Raw genomic sequence first — 16,898 nt, 5'->3', positions numbered from 1 at the left:
AAATAGGAATACAAAACGACTTCGCTCCCAGGGTGATTTATTGTGAAAACTCAAAATGGTGTATGTGAATGATTAGCATAGGGCCTGGATCATTATAAGTATTAATATTTACAAGAATCTTGTGGGCTTTAACTTTCTTGGATCAGGGATTGTCAGTGTTCACCACTTTGACCTAAACCATAACAGTCTACAGAAGCATCACAGAGAACGTTGACTGACACCTGATCACACCTTGCACATAGGTGTTATGAGTGTTGGTTGCAGCTAGACATGTTGAGTGCTGATATGTAAATAGCATGGCTCTGTGTGGTTATCTGTCATAAGTGCACAAGGTGTACTTAATGATCTTAAGACCACTGTTGGCCACTTTTGGGAACCATGCCTCAGAGCTGCCCAAAGGCTTTGTTACCAAGTACACGTTCTCTGTCCCATTCATAGTACTTCATAAACTCCTAGGGCTTGAGTCCAGACCTACATGTGCCCAAATCGCAATTGTTTCACAAGCTCCTGCTCAAAAGCCACTGTTCATTAGACCTAAAAGGAAACAATGAAAGTGAAAGGTCCATTAATTGATCACCAACCATGTGATATTTAGTTCTAAGTAAAGTACACACCACTCAGAACACCCCAGTGTCTTAGGTCCTGTCAGCGTGATAGACTGAGGGCTCTCAGACTCTTGACATGCGGCTCCTTCCAGCAGCTAAAGTGTAGAGGAGTTTGTATTTTGTGAGCATATCTCAGATCTCTTGTTTTGAAACTGATGCCTACATTTGATTGTTAGGAAAAAACCTTCTGTGGATTGTATTTTCAGTGTGCTGCTAATTTGTTTAAGAACTATTTGTTCATCCACATGCTGTGTCCTGCCAGGTTCTGGAATTAATAAAGCACATTTCCCTCCTGATGACTCCTTATGTCATTTTAAGCATTGCACATCTCAAGAGCAGTCACACCTCAGGCCCCCTGCTGTATTTACTGTAGTACATGTGCAGATGACAGAAAGTCCCAAGAAGGAACACCAAATGTCCAAGTCTTTAAGTAAAATGACATAGTACTGTACTATTAAAAACGGAAAAAAGACCAGAAGCCTCTTGAGTGGTAGTTTGCCATGCCAGATACTACAGCTGAGCAGAGTGAATCTCCTGCTCAGGGAAGCTATGGCTTCTCCCCAGCAGAGTTCACTTTCCAGGGTTGAGGGTTGTTCATGCTGACTATGTAGCACTAGATATCTAGACAGTTATTAAACAAGTACTTAGTTCATGTTTCCTTTTTAAAGAAAAATAATGAATAGAGTATTCAGAGCATGAATAGAATAGGATTTATTATTATTATTTATAAAAACTTTTTTGAGAAGATATTTCCACCATTAGGGTTAAAACTCTTGGGGAGATAAGGATGTATTGTCTGAAAGGAGCATATATTCTTCTGTATAAATGTCATCCTGTAGTGCTCTTGTCTAGGCTGTCGTGTGATGCAGTAGTGACACCTACATCCTTGGTTCTCCCTTCTCTTGAGGTGTGAGAAGCATGAACAGTACAGACATTCAGTGGTCTGCTATCCTGAGCTGGGGGTACGCTGACAACATCTTACGGTTGAAAAGTAAGCAGAGTGAGCCACCCATCAACTTCATACAGAGTTCACAGCAGCACCAGGTACGCTTGGGTCTGAGGACTGCCTGCTGATTAAGTTTGGTCTCTTGGAAGGTGTGAAGGAGTCCAGCTGACACTGGCTTTACTTAATGCCATCCCAGAAGCTGCTGTTTGCAGTGCTTCTAGATGTCCTAATCCTTGCTCATCTGATTAGGTCCCACAGTTTGGTTTTTGCCTATTTTTTCCTCGAGGGAGTTGTCATGAGCACCTCTGTGTACCGTCCTGGGCCCCACTGTTCAAACAAAATGAGCTGCTTTCGTCCTGGATCCATTTGGCTTTGCAGATAGGTCATCTTCTGTAACCATAGTATCATTTTGTTACCTGGTTTTCCTTAAATAGCCCAGGTATTCAGGGCCTCATCTCCCGGAGCTTTGTTGGGCTCTCAGCTTTGATGGTCACTGATTATGTAATCTTTGGCAGATAACTTGGCCTTTCCAAACTAGAGTATCTTTCCTCTTCTTTAAAACTGGGTTTATCCAATATTCATTGATCCCTCAGAAAGCTGTTGTAAACATGCTGCTGATATTTATAAAAATGTGTCTGCTGTGCATATCCTATAGATATGTGGTACTGCCGCAGCAGCACAGGTTGTGAATTGAACACACAGCCTCCTTCTGTCTTGTCCATCTTTCCATGGGAAAGTTTCTGACCATTATCTGACTTCACTTTCCTTGCCTATGAAACACTCACTGTGTGTTCAGGTGTGCTAAGACAGTCCCATCCTTGCAATCTGAGAAGCGGCTGAACTGCTCTCAGAGTATTTGGCAGCAAAAGTGAAAATGGCTGTGTGTGTTTTATAAGCGTTTGTCTCTGGCCTTCTCCAGAGCCAGCAAAGCTGAGGACAAAGGGACAGTGAGAAACAACCTGATTACAAATGTTAATAAAATTTGTTTGTTTTGAATCATATTGGAGCATTTTTACAAATAAAAATATGTACCCAACACAAACAAGTGATGATGAATCACAAGAAAGTTGGCAGTATAATTAAATTGCAAATGAGTCTGCAAAATCAATGAAAACACAGAAACATATTATGGAATAAGTATGTCCCTTGCTGCTTCTTTATGGAATTGTTGTTAATTACAAGGGAAAAAAATAGAGTGGGAGTTAGATGTATAATTTTATATATCCGACCTCTGCATATATCCTCCCTTGACAAGTGCACTCACGACTAGGTGTAGCTCAGTTCTTTGATGTAGTGCTTGGCATCAACTACTACTGTCAAGGAAAAGCTGTGAGGCCACATGGAGAACTGAGCTGAACTTGAATGGTACCTTCATGGTTAGGAATGAAGAATTTTGTACTAAAGGAGCAATCCTTCACCTTTATCTTTCCTTCTACTACTTAACAACATTTACAAGCGATAGAGTGACATCTGTCTTTACATATACCTGCTTCCTCACAGAAAGACAAAAAGAGAATGCACATAAGTAAAAATAGTAGCCCATCTTGGTGGCTTCCCACACTTAAGAAGCTTAGATTATAGCGGGAACACTGGCTCATGCCTGTAATCCCAACACTCAGGGAGGCAGATCTCTGTGAATTGAGTCCAGCCATGGCTACATATAAAAACCCTGTCTCAAACCTGCCTCCCCCACCACCCCACCAAAAAAAGGAAGAAGCTTTGATGGAAGGATCTTGAGTTCCAAACCAACCAGGGCTACACAGTTAGACTCTATTTCAAAACAAAAGACCAGAACATAAATGTTTGAAGTACTCACGCATTCACATGCACACTCAAGCTTTAATTGATCATGAATTGTTTTGTTAAATTTCTGAGGAACAAGTATGTATAAAAATATAAAATTTGTGTGCACACACCAGGAGCTAGTGGTTAGTGGCTAGGGACAAGAGAGGTAGGGATTGCAGGGAGAATCTAGCTCAAATGAAATTTAAAAGCAACAAATAATTGGAAAAATATAAAATTGAATACTATTGTTTTAAGACATTATAATCTAAAAACAATTATTAAACATTTTTGATAAAATTGTTGAAAGTGCTTTGGTTATATCTGCTTCTACTCTGGTCATATCAAGTAAAATGTTTACCTAGAAGTTTATAATCGTGTATTTCTATGAGAACTATCACTTACTGCTTTTAACGCATGCTAGTCTTTGATTTGTCCTTTCAAAGGTGACCAGTTGTGCCTGGGTGCCTGACAGTTGTCAGCTCTTCACCGGGAGCAAGTGTGGTGTCATCACAGCCTATACCAACAGGCTCACCAGCAGCACGGTAGGTCCTGGTTCACTCACACATGGTTAGGACCTTTATGTCATTGAGGGAAGCCTGGGTGGTGTGAGGAATTCTTGTGTAAGGCTAACTTAAAGCATATGTGTTAGCCCTTCCCTATTCTAGCTCCTAGAAAGTGGAAGGGCACAGGCCCAACTCATTAGATTTAGGTTTATTAAGAGCAATGAAGAATTTTTAAAATAATCTTGATTTTTTTGCTTTAGAGACAGATAATATTTTGACTTATGATCTACTTTACATTTGGGCTTTTTCATGATTGTCTTTGAGACAGAGTCTTATTTTGTAAGACCTGGTCTCAGACTTCTGGCAGGCTTCCTGCATCAGCCTACCAAGTGCTGGGATTCTAGGCATGAGCTACCACATGGCTTTTTTTTTTTCATGACATTTGAATCTTGCCTGTATTCTCAGTATCAACTTGAACATTTAGGAAGAGTGTAAATAACATGATTGCTACACTCTATACCCAAAAGTGTGGAAACCCTAATGCTATTCTCCAAGAATCTGGCTAAATTAAATACCAGCAAAAATCTAAGTAGGGCACCTCAATTCTGTTATTTACTTGAAAGCATTTTTTAAGCTAGCCACTGAATGTCCAAGATGAAGTATTTTAATAACAAGCTAGTTTACAAAACAAAAGACATGTTATACAATGTTGCTTTTTAATTTTCTGTCTCGTTGCTTGAACCTTGTGGTACTGTTCAAGATATAGCAAGTTAAGGTAAAAATCTTTCTAATCTAAAATCTTTTCCATTATAATTTTCAAAATTATATTAGTAAATATATTTTACAAAGTGAAAGTAATATTCCTAGCATAGTATTGCTCTCAAGTTAATATGGTAAATTTCTTGTTAAAGTTTGCCCTGACCCTGGGGGTGTTAAATGTAATTGTTAAACTGTTTCTGTCTCTTATCAAAGGATCCATTAAATGTTTTAGCAGGAGTAATGGGCTCCAGTCGGTGCTCTGGGGGGAGCCTGCAAGGAGAGACACCCTGAAGGCTGAGATGGCACCTAGGACAGGGTATATGGAACATGAGGACAAGGGGACAGACTTCCACAGGAGAGATGTCATTGGGTACTACTGTGTGGAGAAATGAACCAGCTTGCCCAACAGTATGGGACCCATGGTCTACTGAGTTGGGGTTGGCAAATAATTTCCTATGTAGTTAAGACTGCTGTGCGCCAGGCGTGGTGGCGCACGCCTTTAATCCCAGCACTTGGGAGGCAGAGGCAGGCGGATCGCTGTGAGTTCGAGGCCAGCCTGGTCTACAAAGTGAGTTCAGGGCAGCCAAGGCTACACAGAGAGACCCTGTCTCCAAAAAAAAAAAAAAAGACTGCTGTGGTGGGGATGCAATGGAAAACACAGAGCAGCCTATGAGCCCAGGTATGAGGTTCTTACATGCTGTGGTCTCTGGGTTAGGGTGAGTCTAGAGAATTCCCATAGAAGCTCAGCTCAAGGCAGCTTCTACACATAGGGATAGTCTTGGCTGACTCTTTTTTTTTTTTTTTTTGCTAACTCTTGAGGGGATCCCAGACAGGGCTACAGACAGGGGACTTGCCTTCTACAAGAAGCCTCATGCAGGGGTAGGGAGGGACAGCTAGGAGATGCTACTCTGAGAACATCGAGCTGCTTGCTCAGCAAGGGTGACAAAAAAAAAAGAGGGGATATGCCAGAGAAAGACACAGGGAGTGGAAACACCAGGACTGTAGTAGCATGACCATAAGGCTCCACCTCTCCCCACTGTCTATGAGAAATATGTGTAGGTGTGCCTTGTCTTTTGAGCCTTTAAATGTTTTATGTACATATATATATATATACACATAACAAAATAGCAATTAAAATGTATTCTACATCTAGTATATCAATACACATATTTTTAAAACAAGAATAAAAAGTCAAGATACAGAAGATCTCTCAATAATAAGACCATGCACTCTTAAGTTTATAGACATGAAAAAGTGTATGTGGGTATAGTTTTATAGCACAGATTATCTTGTATGCGTTTTCATCTCATACTTTGCTTAATATTCAAATTCCAGCCCTCGGAAATTGAAATGGAGAGTCAGATGCATCTCTATGGACACACAGAAGAAATAACCAGCTTGTGTGTCTGCAAGCCATATAGCGTGATGATCAGTGTGAGCAGAGATGGAACCTGCATTGTGTGGGACCTAAACAGGTACAGAAGTTTCTCATCCAGATATGGCTGCTTAAAACATGACATATTTAACAGTACATAATAGATATGCTAACAGCATGTCATTACATTATCAATTTAGGCATGCTTAAAGATAGTAAGAGGACCTCTATAGTCTTGTTAAAGTCAGAAATCACATGACTTTGAGAAAAAGTTACACATACAAATTCATGTCTTTTTTTTTTTTTTTTAAGGCTATGCTATGTGCAAAGTTTGGCAGGACACAAAAGTCCTGTGACAGCCGTCTCTGCCAGTGAAACATCAGGTGACATTGCTACTGTGTGTGATTCAGGTGAGTGGCTCCCAGTCACAGCCTCGGGCTGCCCATTTCCTGGCTAGGGCTTCCCTCAGCTGCCTTCAGTGTAAGTACCTTCGCCATGGCATGGATGAGAATTAAATGTAAGGTCCTAAACTGACTTCTTACCTTAGGCAGAAGTTAAATTGTGGTTTTCCTGACAGATGTAAAAATTTTTTTGAGTACATGTAAACAAATGGTTGTTACCCAATCATCTGAAATTCTTGGCTTTTATTTTCTATACTGCTTTGCTTTTGGTTTTTAACTATTGGCTTTGTTGCTTTTCTTGTGCTAGAAAAACAAGCTTTTGATAAATTGAGCTTGATGAAACTACCTTTCCTTCTGCTGTGATAAGATACTCTGAAAAAAGCAACCTAAAGGAATTTGTGCTTATTTTGGCTCATATCCCAGAGTACAGTCTGCCATGGTAGGGAAGGCAGGACCTTGAGGGAGCTGGTCACACTGTGTCCATAGTCAAGAAGCAGAGAGCAGTGACCACTAGTGCTCATCTCTCTTTGTCCTTACATAGTGCAGGGTTTCAGCCAGGGAATGATGTCACCACAGTAGGCAAATCTTCCCATCCCAACTAACACAATCAAGACATTGCTCCAAAGGCATGCCTAGCAGCCTGCCTTCCAGGTGGTCCTAGCTCTCCAGATGACATCTGTGCTTACTCACCACAGAAGATTCAGTGGGCCTTTATTGACAGTTCATGATTTGGAAGGCACCCATCTGAGATAGAAAGACATTCCTGAGCCAACCAGGGAAACTGGGCTGTGCAGGCAGAAAACAGTGAAGAAAGAAGAGGGTATCAGCCAGGGGCCACAGCTGAGTGTCTCTCCAGCCCTGAGACAGAGAGATGAAGTAGAATACTCAATGGAGGTATAACTTGCTTTAAATTCCAGGAGAAAGAGCTATCTCCTAATTAAAGGTCATGATTGTTTTTTCTCTTTTTATTCTTAAAATATCATGTATCTGCAGCTGTTAAAAAAGCTCATGAATTTTCTGATTGCATTTCTGTTTGTAATGATCTTAAAAATTGAAAGGATCTTTTGAAAAATATTTGCTTTTTAACATCTATTTAACATAGAGTACCTTTGCTACATCTCTAGTGGGTTCTTTGCTTGATTGCATTTTTCGATTATTTGGATTTTAAATTTTATTTTTATTTATTTTTAATTTTACATTTAATTTTTAATTGTAATTTTTTATTTATATTTATTTATTTTGAAGGTTAGGTCTCACTATACAACCCTGACTAGCCTTGAACTTTGTGATGGTTCTGTCTCAGCCTCCTAAGTACTAGGATTACAGATATGTACTCCATGCCACAATTCAAGCAGCACTACCTGAAGTTAGCAAACACATGGGTTGCCATGACCACAAAGATTAAATGGTCCAGTGATTAAATAGAATGACCTTAAGAACCCAAATAATTCTGCACGCATTGAGTATACCTGATCTGAAATGCTTGGGACCAGGGTGCTTGGAGTCAGGAAAATATTAAAATACTTGCATAAACATAAGTCCCAAATCTAAGCATACAATTCGCTTGTGTGTCATACACACGTACACACATACACACATACAATAGCCTAAAGGTAACTTTACACAGTAGCTTTACTGTACCTACAGTGGACTACAACCTCACACATGAGGTCAGGCATGGGATCTTACGCTTATGGCATCATGTGCACACTCTGGAAGTTCCTTTCTTAGAGCGTTTCTCACTGGAATGTCCAACCCTAATCCAGGATAAAGATAGAAGTGAGCAGCCAGATGAAGAGCAGAAGGGGACCCTGGGCCTAGGAGCCTCTCCTCCTGGACTTGGGGAAGTACAGTGCTAAGTGCACCAGCCCAGAGGTGTTCCTGTCAGGCAGGGCTTCTGTGCAGGCTCACATAGGCATGGCTGGTGACCGTGGGGTCTCCAGTTCTGTGAGAAGCAGAGTCTGAAGGTTCCAACCCTCTCATCCCAACCCAAAAGCCATCTAGCCCCACCAGGAGCTATTCAGAAGACAGGAATTCCAATGGCTTGGGAGCTTTGTGCTAGGAACAGAGACAACTAAAGGTGTAAGCCATAGGTATCATTCAGGGTTTTATTGCTGTTTTTATAGGACACCGATTCATTGCTTTGTTGTTTGTTTCTCAACATACCTCAGGCTAGCCTCAAAATCATAACAATCCCCCCACCTTAGCCTCCAAAGTGCTGGGATTACAGATGTGCCCCACCATAGCCATTTATACTTATAGTCAAGAAAAGTAATAGCCTCAATGATGCTTATGGATTTCGGATATGAAAGTGATTCCATCCCAGCCCCAGTCATAAAGTCACGTCATGACAACATCCTTATCTCCTGCTGACCACAGCTGAGGGGACTTTGGCTCCAGCAGTGCAAGGAAGAGGCTGACTGATGTCCTGCTAAGTGTTCTTCCTTGGTCTCCACACTGGCAGCTTTCCTTGACTGTGTTACATGCAGATGGGCACTGGAGGGAAAATAGAATACTTACTTATATAAAATTATCTGCTTTCTTATTTTGGCACCATTTGAAAGTTTGGGTTGATCCCAAGGGAGTTCAGTTTAGGAGAGTTAATTACTGCATCACCTGGTCAAAGAAAACCCAACACAAAATTGCTTTTGCTACAGTTGCAAACTTGCTGGTGGGATATTCTGGGATCCCTAGATAGCGTGCAGCATAACAAAAGACAGGGTAAACATTTTCCAAGTTGAACAAAAATGCTTTCTCAATGTTTTTAAGGCCTCTTGAGAAATGTATAAAACGAGTCATGAAAAAAGCATTAGATATAACTAACGTAATTTTTTAAATTAATTTTCAAAAGACAAACCAAATTTATTTTCAATGACCTATACTGGTCTCCTATTTGCTTATAGCCCCAAATAGAAGAAAGTCATAAGATACATCCTACAAAAAAATAACCTGACCCTGGAGAGTACATGTAAGTAGACTTGGTGGGCTGGAGAGATGGCTCAGAGGTTAAGAGCACTATCTGTGGGCCATGATCAAAAGGTGATTCTCATGATTAAAGATGATTAAGGGATTAAGAGTATGTGTTGATCTTGTAAAGAACCCCAGTTGGATTCCTGTCGCCCGTGTCAGACATAGCTCCAGCTCCAGGGGATCTGACGCCTCCATAGGCACTGCACTCATAGGTGCACACACACACACAAACAATTTTTTAAAAAAATTTAATGTATCTCTTTTTAGAAGGTGGTGGTTCCCTTTTAACTTACCATTTTCTAGATCTCCCAAACCATGTTCTACAACTAGGAGTCTCAGTGGCACTGAGGAAAGAGTATATACCTAGCATAGAACCTGCCCGCAAGCCTTTCTCCTATGCACATGGCGATGTACATCAGGAGTGTTGTGGAGCCATCGCCATTAGTACAGAAGCTTTCCCACTGACCCCAAAATCAAGTCTCGTGGCCACTGGGCAGTATGCCTCATTCCTCCAGCCCACCTCACGGGGATACCTGCTTTATTCCCACCTCTGTGACTACCTCTTCTAAATCTTTTGTTTTCTTTTCTTTATTTTTTATTGAAAATAGCTTTTTTTTCAGATAGTGTATTTTGATTTTGGCCCCTTCCCCTCCAAATACTGCTAGATCCTTCCCACCTCCTCACAACCCAAATCCACACCCTTTTTGTCCTCTATCTTAGAAAACAAAGAAAAGTCTAAAAGAAAATAATATGTTTAAATAAGATAAAATAAAATAAAAGAACCTGAATAGGACAAGACAAAAAGCAGAGAAAAAAAGAGCCAAATAAAAAGCACAAGAAGCACATACAGATGCAGAGACACACATTGGCAAACAGAAACCCCATAAAAACACAGCATCAGACACCATATGTAAAAGACCTGTAGGGTGAACAAAAAGAAAGAAAAGACAATGCCCAGATAAAGCATTGTGAAACAAACCAAACCAAACCAACCAACATCAAAAAATACAGCTGACTGGTTTGTGACTCATTGAGACTCCATTGATGAAAACTAATTCTTCCTTTGTGAGTGAGTGATTATCAGCTGGAGACAGTCTCTGGGTCAAGGATGTAGGCTTATGTCCACTTCCACTTTCAGAACTTGGATGCCACCAGGTCCAGACCTGTGCATGTTGCCACAGTCTCTGTGAGCTGGTATGTGTTTCTAAGGCTTAGTTTCCTTGCTGTTCTATATCCCCTCTGGCTCTTGCAATCTTTTCACCTTCTCTTCTGCAGGGTTCCCTGAGCCTGAGGAAGGGAATCAATGGAAACGTCCCATTTACATCTAAGTATTCCCAGGTCTCTTACTCGCCACGTATTGTCTGGCTGTGGGACTCTATTTGCACCTATCTACTGCAGGAGGCTTCTCTACTGCAGGAGGCTTCTCTACTGCAGGAGGCTTCTCTACTGCAGGAGGCTTCTCTGGTGGTGTACGAATATAGCAGAACACCGTCACTGGGAGTCGTTGTTGCTGTGCTCCTTTAGCAGAGCAGTAGTATTCACTTTTCACCTAAGACCCTGGCCTGTCTCAGGTTCTTGGTCATCCAAGTAGTGGCTGGTGTGGGCCTTAAGTTCAATCAGACGTCAGTTCATTACTCCCATAAGCTTTGTGACACTGTTGCTCTATTCAGTAGGGGGAGGGCTCTATGTAGGTACTTGCTCAGCTTGTCTATGTTCAGTGAGTTGCGTATTGTTTTCTTCAGCAATAGAGCCTCACCATCAGGAGCAGCGTCTCTGTTGTTGTTCACTGCTGTGGTACATCAGGCTAGCTGGCTCACAAGCTTCAAGGGATTCTGTCTCTACCTTCTATCTTACTATGGGAGCACTGGGCTTAGTGGTACAAGCTGCTACATCCAGCTTTACATGGTCTTACTAAGATAAAATGCCTAACACAAGCAGCTTACAGAGAAGAGCTTCCGTGGCTCAAGTCCAGGCTAAGTCTATCATTGAAGAGAAGTCAAGGTGGCAGAGGCTTGCAGCAGCCACAGTCAGTAACAGAGAATTAGTACACGCAAAGCTGGTGTTCAGCTCGCCTTCTCCATTTTATTTAGTCCAGGATCCCCAACTCAGGAAATTAAAAAGTCAATATCTCCCTACATAAATTAATTTCACTAAGACAGTACTCAAAGACCTTCTCAGAAGTTAAACTTAATCTGGAGACAGGTGTGCCAGGATGGATGGCAAAAAACCAGTGTGAGCGTAGCCAGGCCTGAGCATCTGAGCTCATGTCCTCACACCTGTACAGTAAGCCCTTTGCCCACTGAGCCCACTCCCCAGCCCCTTACTCTGTAGTCTTTGAAAAGAAAAATTTAGTTCCACTTTAATACATTAAATCCATGTTAGATATTCTAAGGAAAAAGGATTTTTAAAGAATTTGGTTTTTAACACTTACCACTTTTACTGCAGCTATTTTTTTCTCTTTTGAAAGTCACAGAAATCACTTTTTTAAAGGTAGGATCTTTATATGCATCCTAAGCTGACCAGCAGCTCATGATCCTCCTGCCTTCCACGTGCTTGGACTGCAGGTGTGTGGCACCGTGCTTGGCTTAAGCCAGTGCTGTCCTGAGGGTGGCGGTGCTATTCACATGTGCTTGTGTGTATATGGAGGCCAGACCTTGGCTTTCAATATTTTTATTACTCTCACATTATTTTGGGGAGAGGGTCTCAGCTTTACCCACTGGAGCTCACCCCACAGTTGGCCAGCAGTCCCCAGGAATCTGCCTGGGCCTAGCCCCTGCCCAGCACTGGGTGACATGCATGAGCTACTACTCCCGGCTTTAGTGTTGCTGGGATCTGGACTCCGTTCCTTATACTTGCACACAGCATTTGACTCACTGAGCCATCTCCCCAGTCGTAGCTTCTTCTGATGGCTTCACAGAATATTTTTCCTCTTTTGGAGAATCATATCTAAGCACTTTGAAACATAACTAAGATTTGCTGGTTTACACACAGAAATGTGATCACACAAAGATTCCTGATTCATTTCCCTTGTTACTGTTTCACTTCATTATTGGCCACTGTCCGCAGAGGACCAATACAACTCTCAGTGTAGTAGTTCAGAGTCACTAGCCAGGACTCCCTGTGCCCTGCGTCCCTGAGCAGGCAAGGAGGCCCATAAGGGTGCCCCAAGGACTTCATGTGTGAGCCCCACATTCTGGTGACCTATGGGATGATTTGGTGTTTCAGCTGGAGGGGGCAGTGACCTGAGACTCTGGACAGTGAATGGGGACCTCGTTGGACATGTCCACTGCAGAGAGATCATTTGTTCTGTAGCTTTCTCCAACCAGCCTGAGGGAGTATCCATCAATGTCATTGCTGGGGGATTAGAAAATGGCATTGTAAGGTAAGAGAGGATTTGACTCCTTTCTTCCCAATCATGGATCATTGCAACTTGAGAAATGACTTTTAATGTATAAGCATATTACTATATAGTACTTAGAGATTTAAAATCACTTTTGGATATAGGTCTTTATTCCTGTTGTATTTCTAAATTGTAAAGTTAGTGCAGTCTGGAAGTATTGTGGTAACTATAAAACATTAACCATGTGAGAGTATGCAAAGAGTTCCTTATTCCCGCCTACAATGCCTGCAGACTCTCCAGAGGCAATGCGGCTCTGCAGCAGGTTATCTCAGTACCTCAGCAAGCAGACTGTGGTATGTGTGTGTCTGTGAGTGTGTGTGTCTGTGTGTGTGCGCGTGCATGCGTGTGAGTGTGTCTGTGTGTGAGTGTGTGTTGGTGCATGCAGCTTTAGTTTGCATGGTTGAATAATGGCTCCTCTCCCCTCTAGGTTATGGAGCACATGGGACTTGAAGCCTGTGAGAGAGATTACATTCCCCAAATCAAATAAGCCTATCGTAAGGTAAGACCCACCCCATCTTTTATTCTTAATAAAGTAATTTGTGGTTGTGTTTTGTTAGAGAAACACTGAAACATATAGACCAAAGAATGTGCTTGTGAAGGCTTCATGAAAAGCCAGCCTCTTACCTCACAGCAACCAGCATCCTCCTGTTACGTGGAACTCAGTGTTTAGTGTCTAGTGTCTAGGGAAAGACAGGCTGGCTCTGTGCCAGGAAGCCTTGGGAAACATAGAAACTGTTCTTTCTACTTCCACTTTTGCAGTGCCTGTCATGTGACTGACTGCCACAGGGCTGTGCTTGATATAACAAATACAAGTCACCCTTAACTTGGCTTACAAATTTGACTTTAATAAAACTCAATCAGTAGTTATGATATTCATGTTACACTTAATTAAAATAAATTTATTTTGATTGTGCTGAGTTTTAAATTTAATGAACCTACATTAGCTATTAATGTTTCATTGCTTTACCTTTTTTCTCCAGAAAAACCAAAATATATTTTTAAAATAGATGTCATTTAAGGACTGTGTGTGGTAGTGCATGCCTTTAATCCCAGAAGCTAGGAGGCAGAGGCAGGTGGATCTCTGTGTTTCAGGCCAGCCTGGTTTACATAGCAAGTTTCAGGATAGCCAAGAATACCTATAGAGACCCTGTCTCAAAAAAGCAAATAAATAAGTAAATGTATGTCATCTGATTTTTAAGGGGAAAACATAATACTGTGATATCTTTGTGAAGTTTCTCCCACTCAGGACCTGAGCTCTGGAACACCAGTTTTATTCTGGCTAAGCTGAGCCCCAGCCTTGTCAGGAGGGAACTATATCAGAGTCAGTCACCGCAGACAGCTCATTGGCAGTCTTTCATTTATAATTCTCTGGAGTGGAGATACCTTAGTCTCATCACCACAGCCTATGCATTAAGAACATATGTATGATTTGTACAAATGTGTTTGCTCTTTACAGCCTGACATTTTCTTGCGATGGCCACCATTTGTACACAGCCAACAGTGACGGGACGGTGATTGCGTGGTGCCGGAAGGACCAGCAGCGCCTGAAGCAGCCCATGTTCTACTCGTTCCTCAGCAGCTATGCAGCTGGATGAAGAGAAGGGCCGTCCTGTAGGACACAAGCACCGCTCTGTGCAGCCTGCCTCCAGATGACTAAGCAGATAGCCAGGACTGACAACGCCTGTCCCTCTGCGCACTTCCCTAGCCTCCTTGGCCCTGAGAGGAAAGCCCTGCCCTCATTCAGGGACGGTGTGGAGGGCTGGGTCTGCACACACCAGCCAGGAAGTTTCAGGTCTTTTGAGGCAAAATAAAGTCAGAATCTAGATGCTTTTCCCAGAAAGGTATGCTGAATCAAAGATTAGAGTCTCTTTTCTCCTCTTCTTTCAGAAAGAAACAGCTGAACTTAAATTGGCTAATTATTTATCTAAACTACTAGACATTTTATTTAAAAGTTTCTTGTATATCCCCTACACACACGTACCGCCCCAAAGGGGGCGGGAATAGGAATTTTCAGGACTCAACAATTGCTTCTTTCGAGAAGCCAATTATTCAGTAGGTGCCTCTGCACCAAGTACATTCCGGAATATCTAAACAGAAAGTGAACTGCTGCCAGGAACATTAGGTTGTTTCCTGTTGTCTTCTCTGCCCACAGAAGAGAAGCCAGAGGCAGGGGTGCAGGTGTTTTTGCTTTCTTTTTTTAAATCTCATACACATCCTAGTTCCTCATAAGCTTCTACTTAAAGTCCATAACACTAGGTATCAATGTCCTTGGTTCAGTGACTGATTTTCAAATATAATGTCAAATATAATAAATAATGTCATCTGCTTTTTAAGGGGAAAATATAATACTATGATATCTCTGAAGTCTCTCCCACCTAAGGCCTGAGCTCTGGGGCTCCAGTTTTATTCTAGCTAAACTGAGCTAGGATCTTTTAGCACATGCCAGTTGACAGAGCACTGAACACTTACCATCCACACTAGAAAGCTCCCCACAGCAGTCTACAGTGTTAGCAGTACAATGGGGCACAGCCAGTAGTCCAGTCCACAAGGAGAGTGTGCTACTGTGAGACAGAACTACAAAGGAAAAGAAATCAGCTGTGTGTGCAAACAGAAGGCAGAATACATTACGTCTTCTAGGAAACCAGTTTTCCTTGTTCCCATGAAGCAGCCCTTTGAGAACCCTAGGAAAGGTGGAAAGCCCCTCATGTGCACCTTGGCTTTGGTCTTGAAGGCCATGCCTGCTACTCTGAGACCTCTGGGTTTTTACTTGAGGTGCTTTAATGGCTTTGAAAACTGTTATGTGGGCTCAGAAATATGTCACCATGGCATAGAAGCATGTGTTGCTGCCTACGAATGACTTGTGCATTTGTTATAAAAATTTAATTCATATAATGTTTACAGAACTACTTTTTTAACTTCCAGACTTTGTAAAGTGTTCTGCTTCTATCTTCAAAACGCAGTTCCAGGGTCTCTGCTGTGGGGACAGGCACAGGGAGAGCAGGGCCTCATGGGGCTTGAGGTCACGTTGACATGGGCCACTCACGAGCAGAGATAGCGTTACTCCTACTCACGTTGAAGTGATTGACTTGTTTTTAAAAATTCAGCTATTGTCTAGCTTTCTTTTTTTTTTTTTTTTTTTTTTTACTGAGAACTTCAAGTTAGTCTCCTGTTAGAATAGGGATGCTATGCAGTCTTGGCTTTTTTTAAAGGGCCAAATTTCATCACTTATCTAAAGAGAAAATATGCAAAATATCTGGTCTTGTTCAGAGTGCAATATTCTATTTTTATGTAAAAATAAAAATTCAATGGGGGGATTATTTATTGAGCATGAAACCTAATATGTATATGTTGGAAACGCTTTGTAACATGCATGTTGTAGCACACATTCCTGGAAGTCATCACATGCTGTTACCTTTTACACACTGCCACTTCACTTTGGAAATAAACTTGCTAAAAATACACTTAAACCGGTCTTCTGTGTGACTTGTAAATTATGACCAGATCCCAGTCCATGGCTGCTGCAGAACAAGGTGTATCCGAAAGTCTTGTTATTAATCACTGGCTGTGGTAGGACCAGTGTCTTTCAAGCAACTGATCCCCCTCAAGGAATGGAACCAACAAACAAGCCATAGGTCATAGAAGGTCTGTAGCTACCCCCATAGATGCCAAGGAGACCTATAATTCCCTAAATAGTACAGCCACTATTAACTGCCCACCAAAACTGGGGGGTACGGCCTGACTGCTAAAGGCACTACATACTTTGCAGAATGTAAAAAACCCCAAACTGGTACTGAGCTGAAAGCTTTCTCCCTGCTAACTAGTTTTCATGGTGAAAGAAGGTGCTATGCAGTTGCTGGGGAAAAGAGTCACCAATGGTCCTTCTTGATGATGAACCCTATGTGCTACCCTACCAATGTGCCAGGCAGATTGTGTTCACTGGTGCCACAATAGCAGGACTGAGACACATTCAACCAAATACCTTCCAGTTGGATTTGAGGCCAGCTTCACAGAAGGGAACTCACATCCTGGTCAAACACCTGTGGCAAGAACACTCCTAATCCATAGTGTGGAAGCTACTGGCTGTGGCCTTGCTAACTAGACATGATGTGGCTTTCATATTGCCTTATAAATACATGTCTTTATGCCCGTGGATC

At 41.9% G+C, this 16,898-nt stretch overlaps 1 protein-coding gene across 8 annotated transcripts in view; it reads left to right on the top strand.

Annotated features, from left to right (window-relative positions):
• LYST (lysosomal trafficking regulator) overlaps positions 1-16,211 on the top strand; it is a 158,298-nt gene extending 142,087 nt beyond the window's left edge. For all 8 annotated transcript variants that reach the window (XM_084794153.1, XM_084794152.1, XM_084794150.1 and 5 more), the window contains 7 exons: positions 1,513-1,649; positions 3,780-3,878; positions 5,934-6,073; positions 6,286-6,383; positions 12,570-12,726; positions 13,172-13,243; positions 14,201-16,211. In XM_084794153.1, the coding sequence (XP_084650279.1) occupies positions 1,513-1,649; positions 3,780-3,878; positions 5,934-6,073; positions 6,286-6,383; positions 12,570-12,726; positions 13,172-13,243; positions 14,201-14,339 (842 nt within the window). In that variant the 3' untranslated portion in view covers positions 14,340-16,211. The remainder of the gene's footprint in view (positions 1-1,512; positions 1,650-3,779; positions 3,879-5,933; positions 6,074-6,285; positions 6,384-12,569; positions 12,727-13,171; positions 13,244-14,200) is intronic.
• The last annotated feature ends 687 nt before the right edge of the window (positions 16,212-16,898 follow it).

Source organism: Acomys minous (assembly GCF_964271855.1).
Source record: "Acomys minous genome assembly, chromosome: 9".
Lineage (NCBI taxonomy): Eukaryota > Metazoa > Chordata > Mammalia > Rodentia > Muridae > Acomys > Acomys minous.
Note: the sequence above shows the minus strand (reverse complement) of the source record. Positions and strands in the feature narration are given on the sequence as shown.